The sequence below is a fragment of the Lagenorhynchus albirostris genome, chromosome 7 (genome assembly GCF_949774975.1).
Source record: "Lagenorhynchus albirostris chromosome 7, mLagAlb1.1, whole genome shotgun sequence".
In the NCBI taxonomy this organism is placed as follows: Eukaryota; Metazoa; Chordata; class Mammalia; order Artiodactyla; family Delphinidae; genus Lagenorhynchus; species Lagenorhynchus albirostris.
The window spans coordinates 109,308,599-109,321,926 of NC_083101.1; the positions used below are offsets into that span (position 1 = coordinate 109,308,599).

The following is a 13,328-nucleotide window of genomic DNA, read 5'->3' on the forward strand; positions in this document are numbered from 1 at the left end:
TGTTTTCCTCAATCAGCGGCTCTGCGCTGTACTGCAGGCCGGAGGGATGGGGATGCTCGGTGGAGAGCGGGTGGAGAGGGGCCGACAGGCCGGGTCTGCACACCCAAACCACTCGTGGAGAACCCAGGCTGGGGGACGGGGAGCTTCACTGACTTGATGGTCAAGATGGACACTTGAGAGCTTCCCTGGTGGCGCAGTGGTTGAGAGTCCGCCTGCCGATGCAGGGGACACGGGTTCGTGCCCCGGCCTGGGAAGATCCCACATGCCGCGGAGCGGCTGGGCCCGTGAGCCATGGCCGCTAAGCCTGCGCATCCGGAGCCTGTGCTCCGCAACGGGAGAGGCCACAGCAGTGAGAGGCCCGCGTACCGCAAAAAAAAAAAAAAAAAAAAAAAAAAAATGATGGACACTTGAGGAACCACTGGAGGAGAGAACTAATGCCTTACTGGAGACTGCTTGCCTACTCTTGATTTTCATGAGAGAAGCATTGTGGACAATTCTGGGAGACAAGGCATAAGCCCGACATAAGATCTTGAACTTGTGATGTATCCTTTTGTAGAGGGTGGGGGGGCGGAGGGGTTTTCACTGTATCTGTACATTTTTTTCTTCTAAAAAATATGGCAGTAGCTGTAGATACTCGTTCAATCCGTGTGATGAGTACACCAGAGTGTGCCGTAATTCTTTTATAGTTTCCTATTTGAAATATTTTATAATTTAATATTCAAATAATAAAAACGGGCAGACATAATTCTACCCACCGTCTCTCCTCTTTTACCGGTGACACAGTGTGAGGAAAGCCCCTTTCAAGGGTGTTTCAAAGAGGGTCAGGAATCATACCTCACTTAATAAAGTGAATTGCTCTGAAATGTTTTTCAAGCAAAAGCAATAAATAGTCTTCAAGCCTCCCCTGGAGTCCCTGCTGGGGAGTTATTGCCTCCAAGCGATCCTTTGTGTGTAAGATTACAAACTGCTGCTACGACCAGAGGTGTATGTAAAGTATTCTTTTCAGTAAACAGCCAGAGGGGGAAAATAAGATTAGAGAAAGTCACAAAAACTTACAGAATAACCGAGAGTCTTTCAGTAAAACCATGAAATTTGCTTGGGAGAGTTACGTAGCACTCTACAAGCTTTGCATGGTTTGAAAATTACCATTCTGGGAAAGGCAATAGAAGACTAGGGTCACAATCAACATCTCTACCACCCTTTCTGTTATTATTAGCTTTTTAAAAGCATGGTCTATCTTTTGCCACCCTTTTATTTTTTTTTAGTATTTATTTAATCTATTTATCTGGTTGCACTGGGTCTCAGTTGCGGCAGGTGGGCTCCTTTGTTGTGGCACGTGTGCTCCTTAGTTGTGGCGTGCGAACTCTGAGTTGCTTCGCGGCATACGGGATCTAGTTCCCTGACCAGGGATCGAACCCGGGCCCCCTGCATTGGGAGCGTGCTTAACCACTGCGTCACCAGGGAAGTCCCCCTTTCTATTCTTTAAAGCATATTTTTATACACGATCTCAATTAACAATCACGACTGTTCTGAGAAGAAATGGAAGCAAAGAAGTGAAGTGATTCCCTTGACTGCAGAGCTGGGTGGTGACCTTTCAGGGCCTCACCCAGGTCCCACCTAGAGGTTTGTTCCCACACTGCCGCCCCCCGCCTGCCTCAGCCCCTCCCCCCATAACGCACCTGTTCATGAGACCACGTCCTCTCAGAACCGTCCTTGACACAGACGTCCAGCCTCAGCTCGGTCCCTGTGGCTCCATGCTTGCTGTCCACGCAGAGATTTGCTGCCACGTTTCGAAGCTGCGGAAAGAAGACAGGATGATGATGGGCTGTTTTTCATTGTACCCCTGGTTCCTGACAATACTGGTGGAGATTTGGTTTTTTTTTTTTTTGATTCCATGATGATTGAATGATGCCTTAAATTTATATGCAATTTATGGAGAGAAATCAGAGGATTAACTATAACATTGCCCAGTCTACGTGTAAAGGAACATGGGAAGATTGAACAGCAAAACCTCAGCCAGGCAGTATGTGAAGCTACGACCCAGGAGCACGAACGTGGAGTCCATGACTTTTGTATGATGGGAGATTTTTCTTTTTCAGGTAGTTCTTGAACTTGGAACTGGTTATCTTCCTGCTTCAAAGCATCTTCTCCCTTCACTACCTTAGCTGGGAGAGCTCCGCTATGAGGCAGGTGGTGCAGATAAAAGCTGTGAGGAAGAGATCACTGTGTAAGAATGTGGTCACCTGACACCCCCAGCGGCCTGGGATGGTCTTTGTCTGCACCTGTCATCCTGGTTTAGCATTTCTCCTGGATGATAAATTAATGCCATCCTAGAGTATTAGCAAAACAGGAAGGATAGTACCGTTGGTGGAATCCTTTACTGGATGAAGGTTCTCTACATCATGTCTGGACTTTGAAAAGTTGCAGAATGAGAAAAAAACACTCATAATTTTTAGCAAGTATTTTGTTAACATAGATGTAAAGAACTGAACAGTTGGGGGTGGGAAAAGGGTGAAAAATATCAACAGCAGAAACACCAGTGGAAAGAGTCTGGTTGCAGACACATCCCCACGTCGCATCTTCCCGCATGAAGCTTCCACCAATCTTCCTGTTGGCATCAGAACCACATCCTGCTGCAGAGCTGGGCAATGTCTATAGTTTGTTACTGAGGTGTGTCTGCTTAGATAAGCTCAAGGGTCACAATTCTTTCCGTGCCTTTGTAGAGTCCTGGATTATAATAATCCCTTTAGGTACCACTAAGAATGGAAACAAGAACAGGGTGTACTCAAGTGATCGTTTTAGTCACGGTTCTTTTGCCCAGAATGAGTAGATAAGGAGTTTCTCCAGGATGGAAGGATGCCTGCCTGGGGCCTGATCCTCCTGGGATGGGGCGATGAGGCAGAGAGGAGGTTGTCATGTGATGTACTGGGTATCACGAATGGAATAAATGATGCCTGGATGGGGTGTGGTGGAGAGAGCTGTTTCATTTCCACTTCCTTTAGGAGCAGAGGCTGGTATAGTGTCATTTAGGAGGGAATCAATGTGGTGGATACCAGTTTCCTTATCCACGGAATTTGGCAACAGCTGGGGTTTGTCTTCTGCTACTGGACCACTATTCTCGGGGTGTCTGTCCCCGATGACAGGGGATGTGAAATAATGGAGGACACAGGGCAACAGTTCTGAACCCACTTTTGCCTACGGACCTCTCCGAAAATCCAAGGAGAGCTATGGACACTCTTGCAAAAACAAGTGGACAAACTGTAAGTGGACACACACACAAGCACTTTTCTATTCGCTTTCCTGGGCACCGTAGACTCCACATTTGAAGTTGAAAGAGGAAAAATGTTTGCCACCCCCCAAGCTCCCCCTCCCCCCTTGCAAATGAATTGACTCTTTCCTCTTAGCCTCATGGGCGATCTTGAAGGACACGGGATGAACTAGGGCGTGTCGGCGAGCACCCCAGTCACTCCCACTTCCTTCACCTTTTCTCCACGTCCTCAGTCAAGCACCAGGGAGGAATTTTTCTGTGGAATTTGGGGAGCCACGCTTAAAATAGTCCTTTTGTGGCCTCAGCTCCCAGGTGTGTGATCCAATTTTTTGGTGAAAGAGAAGCACCCTGAGGGGCAGAAGTCTGAGCTTGCATCTCTCTCCAGAGGCCAGCATCCGTCAGCGCCCGTCTGAACTTATCTGGGGCCAGGGTGTTGGTTTCTAACGCAGCTCCACCCGAGGGCTGTTGGAGAGAACTCTGGACAGAGCTCTCTCTTTACTCTTGGCCACTGAATTCACAGACTCACTCTTCTTAGAGAACCAGTGTCAGTGGATGCTAAAGGCACCTTCATGGCATTCTTGTTCCCTCTCCTGAGTCCAGGAGCTCTGATCCACGGGGAGGGAAAAGCAGCTGCTATCGGTTTATGGCCACGTGGCTGCAGAGGGACGAGCTACACGGGCTCTGCTCTTGGAAGAGAAGGACTCGGGGAAGGAAAGGACCTGGAACAGCCAGGGATGCCGGGCAGCGTACCTGCCAGACCTGCCCGAGGATCTGCACCAAAGACATCAGAGACCCTCCTTCTGTTTCTAAATGCTATGAGAGTGAAAGGGCTCTAGCAGGGGTAGAGAAAACCGTTTTCTGAACTCTTGAATGTTCCTTTTTTTTTTTAATGAGACTTTTTTTTAAACTTTTTATTTTATATTGCAGTATAGTTGATTAACAATGTTGTGTTAGTTTCAGGTGTACAGCAAAGTGATTCAGTTGTACATATACATGTATCTATTCTTTTTCAAATTCTTCTTTCATTTAGGTTGTTATGTAATATTAAGCAGAGTTCCCTGTGCTATACAGTAGGTCCTTGTTGGTTATCCATTTTAAATATAGTGTGCACATGTCAACGGAAAGTTTTTGAATATGCACCCTCAAACAAGTGTAAAATTACTGATAAATTATATACATAATTCCTGTCCTTGAATGTTCTAAATTCTCACGCAAATGGCACCTGTGTAGACAATGGGATAAATGGCTGCAGAAACCAAATTTCAAGTTTCCAAGCCATCATTGTCCACATCTGTGTAGATTTCAGCCCATCATTATGCCAGAGAGGAGATGCGGAGAGTTCCCTAGAGGACAAGGCGGGCACCTGGACTCAAGGCTCATCAGGCCAGCCTCGCCTGCTGTTGTTTTCATTCCCACCTCTTCATTTAGAATGCACATCCCATCTTGGGTGCATAAGCACAGCTCTGTCATAATAAACAGATGAGTAAAATCCCAACAGAACGGACCCTAATCCTTGCTTATCCATTTGAATAAAGTTTTCTTTCTAAAAAAAAGTAGACAAGAAAAAACACAAATGATCTGGACTTTTCCCACCAGGGGCTCTGTATTTACGGCTGAAGGAAAAGCCGTTCACAGGCAAACACACGCCCAGATCTAGGACAGGGACACAATACGTCAATGCAGAGCAGGGAATTTTCCTCTTCTGTTCCTGTGACGTCCAGCACCGGGACTTGGCAGCACTAAAATTGCACCAAGGAATCTGAGAGACACAGGGCAGGATTAGAAAGTGAGGTGGTGCTTGACTAGGAACGGGTGGGAAGCAGGAGAAAAATGGGGCAAAAGGGACTCAAGCTGTATGACAGGAGTACAGAGATAATCTGTTGGACGAGGATTAGGAAAAGGTCTGGCAGAGAGTGAAGGATTTCTTAGGTCTGCAAGAGACGTCAGGCTCAGCTGGAACCTTGGCTTTTCCTCCCCAACATGAGAGGTTTTATAAAAGAGGCACAGGAGAAGGGGTGTGTGAAATAAATGTCGAGGTGGCTGACAGGTAATTCAGTTGGTTGTCGAAGAGACACTCGCCTCAGCTCAATGAACTGTAGAGGATGGTTTGCTATTCTCTCGCTCCCCATAGACTTGGGGTGTTTTAAGTAAGAAGGGGTACGTTCGTGACTCATTCAACAAACATTAAGTACCTGGTATGTCCCAGCCACTATGCTAGATACTGGTATACAGTGAAAAATAAAAAAGGATTTGTGGGTGAGATGGTGAAGGGGGTCAATAGGTACAGACTTCCAGGGGACTTCCCTGGCGGTCCAGTGGTTAAGACTCCAAGCTTCCAATGCAGGGGGCGCCAGTTCGATCCCTGGTCGGGATCCCACATGCTGCATGGTGAGGGGGCCCCCCAAAATATGCTAAAAAAAGGTACAGACTTCCAGTTATAAAATAAATAAGTCCTGGGGATGTGATGTACAGCACGGTCAGAATAGTTAACCATACTGTGTTGTATATCTGAAAGCTGCTAAGACAGTAGGTCTTAAATGCTTTCATCACAAGAAAATTAGTCACTCTGTGGTGACAGATATTAACTAGACTTATCGTGGCAATCATTTTGTAATATGTACAAATATCAAATCATTATGTGGACACCTGAAAGTAATATGTTACGGGTCAATTATATCTCAGTTTAAAAAATTCATACGAATAAATTCGAATTCAACCCTCCAGAAATCTGTCCTCTTCTTTGAAAGCATGCCTAGTCCCTTGTGGTCCAGAAAGTCCTGATGCCTCAGGACCAATGATTCTTGAACCCCCTCTGGCATGGTGTCCTCACTGGGCGGGGCATGTCTGGGGGAGATGAAGACCCCTGGTGGGGTCAGGGTCCTCAAGACCGTGAAGACGGCTGCAGAGACTGGACTGATGGGCTCCCAAAACTGTTGCTTAGTGACTCTCCTTCCTATGGACAACATTTCTTCAAATCCCAGAGCTCTGTGGGTGAGCATTATTTTTTCATTCTTGGAAAACGGTGACCCTTTTGGTGCCCACGGCATGCTGTAGCACCGAGAGGGCTTCGCAGACGCCTCAGCTGCCGATAAGCCTGATGGGGCCAGTTTTCTTTCAGGGTCTTGTAGCTTTGATTGGATTTGACTAGTAAAGTGGGGAAAGGATTTCTCTTCTGAGAGCCCATAAACCTTTTTATTTTTTTAAATTCAGCTTTTATTGCGGTATAATTGACATATAAAATTAGATATTAATTTATTTTATTCGTTTTTAAAATTTATATTTGGCTGCATTGGGTCTTCGTTGCTGCTGTGCGCGGGCTTTCCCTAGTTGCGGCGAGGCGAGCGGGGGCTACTCTTCTTGCAGCGCGTGGGCTTCTCATTGCGGTGGCTTCTTTTGTTGCGGAGCATGGGCTCTAGGCGCGCGTGCTTCAATAGTTGTGGAGCACGGGCTTAGTTGCTCTGCAGCATGTGGGATCTTTCCAGACCAGGGCTGGACCCCGTGTCCCCTGCATTGGCAGGTGGATTCTTAACCACTGTGCCACCAGGGAAGTCCTAAAATTAGATATTTAAAGTATGCATTGTGGTGAGTGAATATACGTTTACTTTGTGAAGGGATTCTCCTCATTTAGTTAATTAACACAGCCATCACCTCACATATTGATCTTTTTTTTGGTAAGAACTTTCAAGCTCTCCTTGCTTAGCTAGTTTCAATTGTACAATTCGGTGTTATCAACTACGGTCAGCGTGTTTTACATTAGGTCCTCAGACTTTGTTCGTCTTATTCCTGCCTCGAATGTGTGCTGCATTCTACTCACAACCAGGCCCAGCACGTGTTACAGGGGACCCACTAGCATTTAACAGTTACTTCTTTTTGAATCGCTACCACCTGACTCACATGACTGACCTCCCTACGCACTTGCCCGGCTCCAGCTGGTGATTGTTCTAACCTTGAGATCAGAACGTCTCCACCATGATACCTCATCCAATGGGAGGGAAGGGGTGTGCTCCCCTGCTGGTTTCCCTGGTAACCGACGAGCTCACCTGACATCGATCACCCTATAACTGGGTTTCCCCCTGCCCCTGGGAGCCAAGACTGCCTCCATGTTCTGCCCGCCGTCCACCGTTCACAGTGGGAGTGGCCCCAGGACCCTGCCTCAGACATGTAAGCTCCCCTATGCATTAACCACTGATGCCTCTGTCGCTGACTCCGGGCTCTTCCTTCCGTCTTAAAGCTGGGCAAGTACAGGCCTTGGAGGCCTGCGGGGTGCAGCCCAACATTTGGTGGAGTAGCCAGGAGACGGAGGAAACGCCCGTGAGCACCGAGATGTCGGGAAGTTAGGACGGGGAATGGAAAGTTTTGGGGCCGACCCCTAACACGTGGGGCCTGAAAGTTTCGGGGGTAACCCCAGGGTGGCCGTCCACTAGTATCGGGGTCTTGCAGTGGCTGACCTTGATGAATGGGGGCCGCCGAGAGAGTCCAGAGAACTCCTACACACCCCTACGGCTGTTGCAGAGATATTGGCCACAGCTGTGGGCTGGCCATTGTCGTTTATATTAAGAAAGGCCATGGAGGCTGAGCTAAGAGCCGAGGCGAACGTTAACTTGAATGCTGATTCCTGTTCCTCTGCAAGTGAGGCGTGTGCATGTGTGTGAATGATACGGATTACTCTCTATTCCTGTTATTTGTTTAAACGGAATCGGCTATTTAGAAACTAAAAAAAAAAAGCCGTGAAAATGCCCCAAATGGAAAGCTTTTGACATTGTAGAACGGGTTTTTGCTTATGCTGTTAGAGGAATTTGGCTTTCTAGGTGGAATTGGTATTTCTCTCCCTGTGCCTTTTGAGATATAAATGACCTACCTGGGCTCTCAGGAACTTTATTCCCTGAGAGTGAAGACAGAAAAGAGAGGCCATTTAAGCTGTAGCAGGAAAACTGTGAGATCTCTGTGTCTGTAGAGATATATGCACGTCTATGTGTACCTTATAAATATGAGGTGTCTCTGCTTCTAGATGGCGTTGCCAGGATTGGTTTGTGGATGAGCTCTGTTTATTTGCTTAAAAGAAATTACAAGCTTATATGAATTCTCAGACGTAGAATGAATTTCAGGTTCATGTGATCTGGGAAATATTCAGTACTGAATTGATATCTGTTATTGAAGCTACTGAAGCTTGTTGGTTTGATTGATATAGACATGTTTTTAGAGTCATCAATGTTAAGTGTAATACTTCTGTTGTACCTAGGTTTACTGGAGGTCAAATAAGACCTTATTATATCTGTTGCAAATTTGTCAGCAAGGAAAATAACTTGATATGATGAAACTTAAATGTAAATGAGATAAGAGCTTTTAGGTAAACTCTATAGGAATAATTATGTTTTGGGAATGTCTGTCTAAAATAGTCCCTCCAGATTTTGCTAACTTGAAACTAAGTTCAATAAAGAGAATTCATTGACTATCTGGGTCATTTCAAATGGGATAAAATATTAGATTAATTGCTGGGCGTGTCTAAGTTTACCAACCTTTGCCTTCCTGGGAGAGGAAGACTAAAGCATAAATTATCCAATCAGGAAATGCCGGTATGACAAACAGTTCACATTTACTTGCTTCTTGGTTTTTGGTTGGTTCATTTCCTTTGAATATATGCCCAGAAGTGGGATTGCTGGATCATCGGAGTACCACACATTTTTGATTACTGTAACTTTGTGTTGCATTTTGAAATCAGGAAGTGTGAGTCCTCCAACTTTGTTCTTCTTCTTCAAGGTTGTTTTGACTATTTAGGATTCTTCAGATTCCATATGAACTTCAGAATGAGTTTTTCTATTGCTGCAAAAAAAGCCCTTGGAGTTTTGATAGGGATTGCCTGTAGATTTCTTTGAGTAGTGTTGCCGTAGTATTTTTGGGTAGTATTAACAATATTGTCTTCGAATCCATGAACATTTATTTAGATCTTTTAAAATTCCTTTCAGTAATGTTTGTATATGTCCTTTGCCCCATTGGTTAAATTTATTCTTACATGTATTTATTTTTAGAAAGAAATATAATGTATGTAGGAGTATAGATTCTGGAATTAAACTGCCTGGGTTTAGAGTTTGATGTCACCATTTACTAGCTGTGGGCCTTTAAGCAACTTATTTAGCTTCTTTTTGCCTCAGTTTACTCTTCTGTAAAATGAAGATAATAATAATGATACATGAGAAATTTGATGTGATGATTAAATGAGATTATACGTAAAAGGTGCTTGCATTAGTGTCTGGTTCATACTAATTGCTCCATAAATGTTAGCTTTATTGCACTATTGGGATGCATAGAAAAATGAGGCTGGGGGGGTAGATTGGTGCCATTTTGGGAGGGTCGCAAATACCAAGATAAGCAATGTAGACCTTGTGCTGTTGGCGGAGAGAATTATTAGGAGTTTTTGAGAAGGAAGTCTTATTTTAGGCAGTCAATTCTGGTGTTAATGGGAAAGAGAGATGAAGAGTAATGCTGTTGTGAGCATAGGCACCAGTTCTAATGGATAATGAGAATCTGAACTCTGGTAGAGGTGGTGGTAGAATGTATCCAAACATGTATACGTATTCCAGGGGAGAGGTTTACTGCAGACACATTTTTTTTTTCAGAGAACATTTGCAGGTCTTGACAGTTGTTTGCTTGTGGATAATGAAGATGTGCTGAGTTCGAGGTGTCTTGGTGACATCCATACATAGACAGTCTGAAGTTTGGGAGGGAGGTCAGCGTAAGAAATTCAGATTTGGAAATCATCCACTATGCCGATTATTAAGACATCGCCTCTCAACTCCACACCTACCCCCTCTGCCTCGCTTTGTGGTACTCAGGGTGGACCGTGTAGACATTTTCCTCGCACTGGTTACAACTGTAGGCTTTACTAATGGAAGGTTCAGAGCAGGAGGACTCTTTCCTTCTTTCATGTGCCCTGTTTTCCCATGTATATCAGCACGTGGGTGTGTGGGGTGGGGCAGAAGGAAGCGGCCTCACCTGAGAGGTCCTCATGGATTCACCGGGGCTCCTGCCTCCTGCAGGTGTCCTCACCACCACCTGGTGGGGCTGTTTGCAGCAGCCATACCCGGCAAAGGAGGCCTGACCTTCCTCCTTGCTGGGGGAGGGGATGAGGAGAGGGGGGAGGGGGAGGGGCCGGGGGAGGGGGAGAGGTGGGGGAGGGAGAGAGAGGGAGGGGAGGGGGAGGGAGAGAGAGGGAGGGGAGGGGGAGGGGAAAGGGAGAGGTGGGGGAGGGTAGGAGTGGGGGGAGGGGTGGGGAGGGGAAGGGAAGGGGAGAGGTGGGGGAAGGGGGAGGGGTGGGAGGCGGAGGGGAGGGAGGGGTAGGGGTAGGCTCTCCTAAGCCTCTGAGTTCCCACCTTGCTCACATTCCCTGAAAGTGGCTACTTCTGTGCCCTTTAAAGTCCATTTTACCCCTTTTACTAGTTAATGCTTTTCTGCCCATGAAGATTTCCCTGTTCAGATTACTGGTGTGATTTCTGCTTCCTGCCTGGAACCTGACTGAGCAATAGAGTCAGAGGAGGATGTGATATTGCACAGCAAAGAGGAGGAGGGTTGAGGATGGAATTCCGAGGACTGGTTTCTCTGGGAAGCAGTCAAAGAACGAGTTGTCGGGAAAAAGCCGGGAAAGTAAGAGGAGAGCCAGAGAGAAGGCAGAGAGAAGGGTTTCAAGAAGTGGATGTGGAGGGGGGCGGGGGTCAGCAGGGTCAAATTCCTTAGTGAGGTCAGGGGGGCTGGGAGGGGCCGTTGGACTTGGCTGCTAGGAGGTCCCCAGGGGCCTTTCCAAGGACAGTTTCAGTTTCCAAGGTCAGTGAAGGCAGGAGACAGATGGCCAAGTGGACAGAGGAAAAATGGGAGGCAACCAATGCAAGCTCCTCTTTCAGGAAGCTTGACCTCGATGGGAATGAGGAAACGCAGAATTAACACGGAACAACCTTTCTGGGATGGGGAGACTTGAGAACAGAATTATATATGAGCCCTCCCTAATTCATGTGAGGCGGATAAAAAAAATTGTGAGGTGCTTTTAGAAATTAAAAACAGCAGATGGAAGGGGAGGGATAAAGTAGGAGTTTGGGATTAAAATATACACACGTTTATATATAAAATAGATAAACAACAAGGACCTACTGTAGAGCACAGGGAACTGTACCCAGTATCTTGTAGTAATGTATAATGGAAAAGAATATATATATATATATATATATAACATCTGAATCACTTTGCTGTACACCTGAAACTAACACAACATTGGCAATCAACTGTACTCCACAAAAATTAAAAAAAAAACCCAGCATATAAATGCAAAGTACTGAAAACGCTCTCATTATCCTTCTAGGACCTTCAGTGTGGAAGGTTCTGCCTTGTGGCCGTCACACTATTTCTGCTCGAGCAGATCATTCCACCCCTAAATGCTCCATGCTAGTGGCGTCCCGTGGCTGCTGGCAGAGATGACTCCTGCCTTTCCTAGAAATTAAGCCCACAGAGATTTTCTTCCTATCGTATGCACATTTTCCTCTTCTGAATTTACCATAAACTTAATTGCTTTGGCATCTCTCTCTTGCCCTGGGACCTACTGGAACTGCTCATTTCGGAAGCCTGGCTTACATTATGCAAGAAAGCGATGAGCCCACGGCAGAAATATTACCATAGGGCCTGCAGACTTGTATGTGTTCTGCTCCAAATAGTCTATTTCTAAAACTATGTCCTGCCACTTGAAATGAAGGATTGTGAGTATTGTTTGTGAAACGACAATATCCAGTATCAGAATAGAACTTTCAGATTAAGGATTAATCGCCAAAAACATTTTGATTTGCGCAAATAGATACGGAGGAAGATTTGTATAAACACAAACCACTTATTAGAGTTATGATAAGTAACTTTCTCTGATAGAAAGAAGAGAAATGAGAGTACCTACTTCATACTAAATTAGGAGCATTCACAACCATTATTTCACTTCTTCATCTGCACCACTGCTGGGCTGTGTATCCATTCCCATTGGCAACTGAGGCTCTGGGAAATGAAATGGTTTGTCCATGATTATACGACCGGTAGATGGCAAGCGGGATTTGTACCTATGTCTCTGATCCCCATATCTGAGCTCTTACACCACATTATGGAAATGGATATAATTAATTCACCAGAAGAGTGCAGTTTTGGGTGATAGGTCTGTGGTAAGTGCTTTACTGAGCTCAAAGGGATACATGGAGATGAAAGAAAGCTATGAATCCTTGGGTTTAGAAAAGAAGTGATCTCAGTCCAAATTTGGGCTGGAGTCTGACTGAGGTAGAGAAGCTGAAGCAGTGTTAGAAATAAAACCACTTAAAAAAAATCAAATCAACATAAATATCCATTATCCATTGATAGGGAATTGTTTAAATATATTATGATAGAGGCATACAATGGAATACTTTGTAGCCATTCCAAATAATGATGTGTCGCATCGTAAATCAACTATACTTCAATAAAGAAAAAGAAAAAACAAACCAAAAAAGAAATAAAACCACTTTAACGATCAGGGAGCTTTGGTAAAGCACTGGCAGCCCAGGGATGGAAGTGACCAGTGGTCCAGGTCCAGGGCTGAAGGGGCCCAGCTGCTTGCCCACGATGGCTGGACTCTGGGAGGGGGGAAGGGGTGCTGGTACCAGAGAAGGCATCACGGGGGGTGTTAAGGGGAGCAAGCATTTCCTGACCTCTGCACGAGACCCTAGATTTTGAACCTGGCTTTTTAAGAGTCCACTTTCCGAAAAGAAAAATCAGAAAATGGCAGAATAGTGATGACTTATATATCCTTTGCAAAGCAGAGAAGACGGAACAATTGTGATCCCTGGAGCACACAAGAATACGAACTCTTAGGAACTATGATTTTTTTTTTTTTTTTTTTTTAGTTTGGATTTTTTCCCTTAGGTTTTGGTGTAATTTCACAGAGTCAAGGAAGGAACTAGTTTAGTACACATCCTCGAAGGGGTGCACGGCTGGCAAAAGCCAGTGACCGACTGGCTTGGCCGAGCAAAAGTTTCTGAAAGCTCAGGCAGTGATTATTCACGCTTTGGTG

At 45.5% G+C, this 13,328-nt stretch overlaps 1 protein-coding gene across 1 annotated transcript in view; it reads right to left on the reverse strand.

The window, feature by feature from the left end:
- GALNTL6 (polypeptide N-acetylgalactosaminyltransferase like 6) overlaps window positions 1–13,328 on the reverse strand; it is a 1,149,397-nt gene that overhangs the window by 23,144 nt on the left and 1,112,925 nt on the right. The window contains exon 10 of the mRNA XM_060155818.1: window positions 1,680–1,796. Coding sequence (XP_060011801.1) covers window positions 1,680–1,796 — 117 coding nt within the window. The remainder of the gene's footprint in view (window positions 1–1,679; window positions 1,797–13,328) is intronic.